Source organism: Ananas comosus, unplaced genomic scaffold (assembly GCF_001540865.1).
Source record: "Ananas comosus cultivar F153 unplaced genomic scaffold, ASM154086v1, whole genome shotgun sequence".
NCBI classification, from domain to species: domain Eukaryota; kingdom Viridiplantae; phylum Streptophyta; class Magnoliopsida; order Poales; family Bromeliaceae; genus Ananas; species Ananas comosus.
In genome coordinates, this window is record NW_017891050.1 from 1,427 (window position 1) to 5,020 (window position 3,594).

Genomic DNA, 3,594 nt, shown 5'->3' on the forward strand with positions numbered 1-3,594 from the left:
GAACATTATTATTTTAATGAAGATAAAATGGTCTCTTTTATAATTAGCACTGGCACTGGGTTCCGCATAGGGACACACAAAATATTCCAAAATTTATTTGATAAATTTATAAAAGTACATAGAATTAAATTAGTTTACCCATACTGGCCGACACCAAATATTTTACCCACTATATATTGTAGGTACTATTTCATATGAATTATCTTAAAGCAATGCTAGCTGTATACTACTTTAAAAAAAAGAAAAGAGAAGAAAATAAATCCTAACACCTTCTTAATTCTTATCCAAAAGTTCATACTAGCTAGATCCTTATCAATTATTTTTAATATTAAAAATTGGAGAAAATTTAAATCCTAAAAAATTAGGAATCTAAATTTTACACCTTTTAATTTTGAGTATACCAATAGAATTTTTCATTATCCTAATGAAAAATATATGTATAGAGAGAGGCTCCTAACCTTTAGTTTTTTTTTTTTGGTGTAAACAAATATTTAAATTGTTAATTTTAGTAATTAAATTTCTCAAACTTTCCTAAATACTTTAATGGGGCGCCTGTTTTCAGTTGAAGCTACTAATTACAAATTTGTTTTGATCATACATCCTGTATGTAATCTTAATTATAAAACTTTAGAATATAAAAAAAATAAAAAATATTTCCTTTTTGAGCATATAATAAAAGACAAAAATCAAACATATGTTCGTCCCCTTTTTTGGATCTCTTTGTTTAATTATTAAAAAAAGAAGGAAGAAAAAGTAAAATTTTATATATGTTGAAGTGTTACAAAATTATGTTCATGACATGCAATGAAAATGATCTTATAATTAATTAGCAACCTCAATTGATCATAGAAGAGGTCATTAAACTATTTGATAAATTTTTTTAAAAAAAATAGTTACAAAATTTAAAATATCAGGCATTTATTTGCAAAAAAAGAAGAAGCTAATATTAATTCGGTCGTCTTTGTACATTTTCCCCTTACGTAAACAAATTGCCACTAGCACTATAGATTGTGTTAGCCTACGTAGGAGGCTTGTTAAAAATAATTGAAGTGATGGCTCTGTGATGACACCAAATAAAAAAAATCAAAAAAAAAATGGACCTTAGAAAGAAAAAATTGGTTATCCCCATGCACGTTTATCAAATGCTACAAATAGAAAAGATTTAATAATAAAATGTGTATAGACCTCCCTCAACTATGTATGGGTTGCTCGGAACTAGCCTCATCAATTATATATAAGTCTAGATATATATACGGGTTGATTTTTCTTAACATTTTTCTTAAAAAATTATTATCTGATTTTAACTAGATAAATTTAAGATTTATTAAATACATAGGTGGTACTCGAATTAATTCGATAATTCTCATTATTTTTTAGTTAAAAAATTAATAATTAATGGCTATAAATAAAAGTTAAAATTATAAGCGAAGCAATAAATGTGAACTATATATAAAAGGGGAGAGTTGAGGGGTGCATTTCAAAATAGGGCATAGTTGAGGGGGTCTACGTACGTCCGTTCTCACAAAAGGAAACCTTCAACCGTGTGGGGCTCCAACTAATTAATTTTTTTTCTAGTAGGTCCAGCTTTCAAATAAAAAATAAAAAATAAAATAAAATAAAAAAAATAAAATAAAGAAGAAGCAGAAGAAGAAGAAGCAATAATTGACCGCACCACTGTGATACCATGACATCTATAAGTAGCACCCAGATCGAGCAACCCAGAAAATGCAAAGCACTTCTTCTTCTCCCTCGCTCCCTAGCTTACACAAGCAATAATCAATCGATCTCTTCATATATATAAATATATATATAGATATAGATAGATAGATAGATAGATAGATAGATAGAGCTTGTGCTCTTCTAGTAATTTCTGATCATCATCATCTTAGACTATCTCTCTAGTGGAGAAGAGGTTGATCGATCGATCGATCGATCGATCAGCTGCATATATATAAAGATAGATAGGAATTAGGAAGGAGGAGGAGTGAGTGAATTAATTAAGGAAGGATCGAGTAAGGATGCAGGGCCTCGAGAACATCCTGGACTCAAGGAAGAACTTCGAGAACATGCTGGACTCGATCATCGGCCGCGTGAAGGGCACGGTGCCGGTGAAGGGCACGGTGGTGCTGATGCGCAAGAACGTCCTCGACTTCAACGACTTCGGCGCGTCCGTCATCGACAACGTCAGCGAGCTCCTCGGCCAGAAGGTCTCCCTCCAGCTCGTCAGTGCCACCGTCGGCGACCCCAGTAAGTCCTTGCTGTACTTTTTTTTAAAAAAAAAATACCGATCTGATAAAAAATAAGCTAAAAATAGTTATTGACAAATACTGATCTGATGAAAGGATCAGATGAACGAACCAGTGCTATGCAGACGAGCAGAAATGACAGTCAACAGAAGAGATGAACGACTGCTAGTCTCTAATAAAAATTTGAACTAGCAAAGAATAATGTTATTATAATATTTTCATATTTAAGAGGGGAAACTTATATTATATAAGGCAAGAAGCCTTCTCTAGTACTATATTAAAAGATGTGAGACATTAATTAACCGTCTTGCCTCATGTTGGTGCAAGAAAAATAATGCCACTTGATAGACGACTTGATAAGTGTGCTTAACTGACATGGACAAATTAAAATATAATACGTGATGCATCAAGAGCCGTCAAAATGATAAAATAATTTGTATCTCCAAAATTTAACCCCAAATTAAAGAAAATGGTGTTCTCAATACAGCCATATATGCATGTCTGTGCGTGCGCAGATAACGGGAATCGGGGAGTGGTGGGGCAGGCGGCGTATTTGGAGAACTACATCAGCTTGTTGCCGTCGCTGGCGGCAGGGGAGTCGAAGTACAACGTGACGTTCCAGTGGGATGCGAAGACCGGAATACCCGGGGCGGTGATCGTGAAGAACCATCACACCTCCCAGTTCTACCTCAAGACGCTCACCATCGATGATTTCCCGGGCAAGGGCCGGATAGTTTTCGTCTGCAACTCCTGGGTCTACCCGGCCGACAAGTACAGCTACGACCGCGTCTTCTTCGCCAATAACGTAAGTATATAGCCGGTTTAATATATATTTTCTTCTTCTTAATTTGCTTGAAATTACACACAAGTTTAGATTTAGTCAATAAATTGTTGATAATGAGAAAGAGAAAGAAAAGTAAAAAAAGGAAAAGACTAAAAAAAAAAAAAAAAAAAAAAAAAAAAAAAAAAAAAAAAAAAAGACTTGACTCGCTAGCTAGCAAGGCTGCTGATGGGAGAGAAGAATTAATTTATTCCTGGTCTATCTGATCGTGACGCCCACGGAAATATCACTTACTAAAGCCATAGATGAATCAACAAAGAGAATTAAGAAATCTAACAATATAGTATACAGTGATTGTTTAATATCTACATAGTACGTGTACACTGATTATTTTATTTTATATTTATACAGTTATATATATATATATATATATATTCACCAGGTCAGGTATTAATTCAAACTTGCACATACGTTAATTATTACGAAACAGAATATATATATTAATTCGAACTATATATAACCTGCGCATGCATATGGTGGTTGTTTAATTAATATCCATTTGTTCAT

General features: G+C 33.1%; 1 protein-coding gene across 1 annotated transcript; it reads left to right on the plus strand.

Moving 5' to 3' along the window:
• The first annotated feature begins 1,679 nt into the window (after positions 1–1,679).
• Positions 1,680–3,145, plus strand: LOC109704579 (putative linoleate 9S-lipoxygenase 3). Its single transcript, XM_020225338.1, has 2 exons — positions 1,680–2,247; positions 2,762–3,145. Exons 1-2 carry the CDS (start codon positions 2,019–2,021, stop codon positions 3,061–3,063), a joined length of 531 nt encoding a protein of 176 aa, XP_020080927.1. The 5' UTR covers positions 1,680–2,018; the 3' UTR covers positions 3,064–3,145.
• The last annotated feature ends 449 nt before the right edge of the window (positions 3,146–3,594 follow it).

Bases quoted from the DNA above. Each gene is read 5' to 3' on its own strand.
- LOC109704579 (XM_020225338.1), top strand. From the start codon at position 2,019: ATGCAGGGCCTCGAGAACATCCTGGACTCAAGGAAGAACTTCGAGAAC. The intron at 2,248-2,761 runs GTAAGTCCTTGC...GTGCGTGCGCAG, and splicing joins TGCCACCGTCGGCGACCCCA to ATAACGGGAATCGGGGAGTG.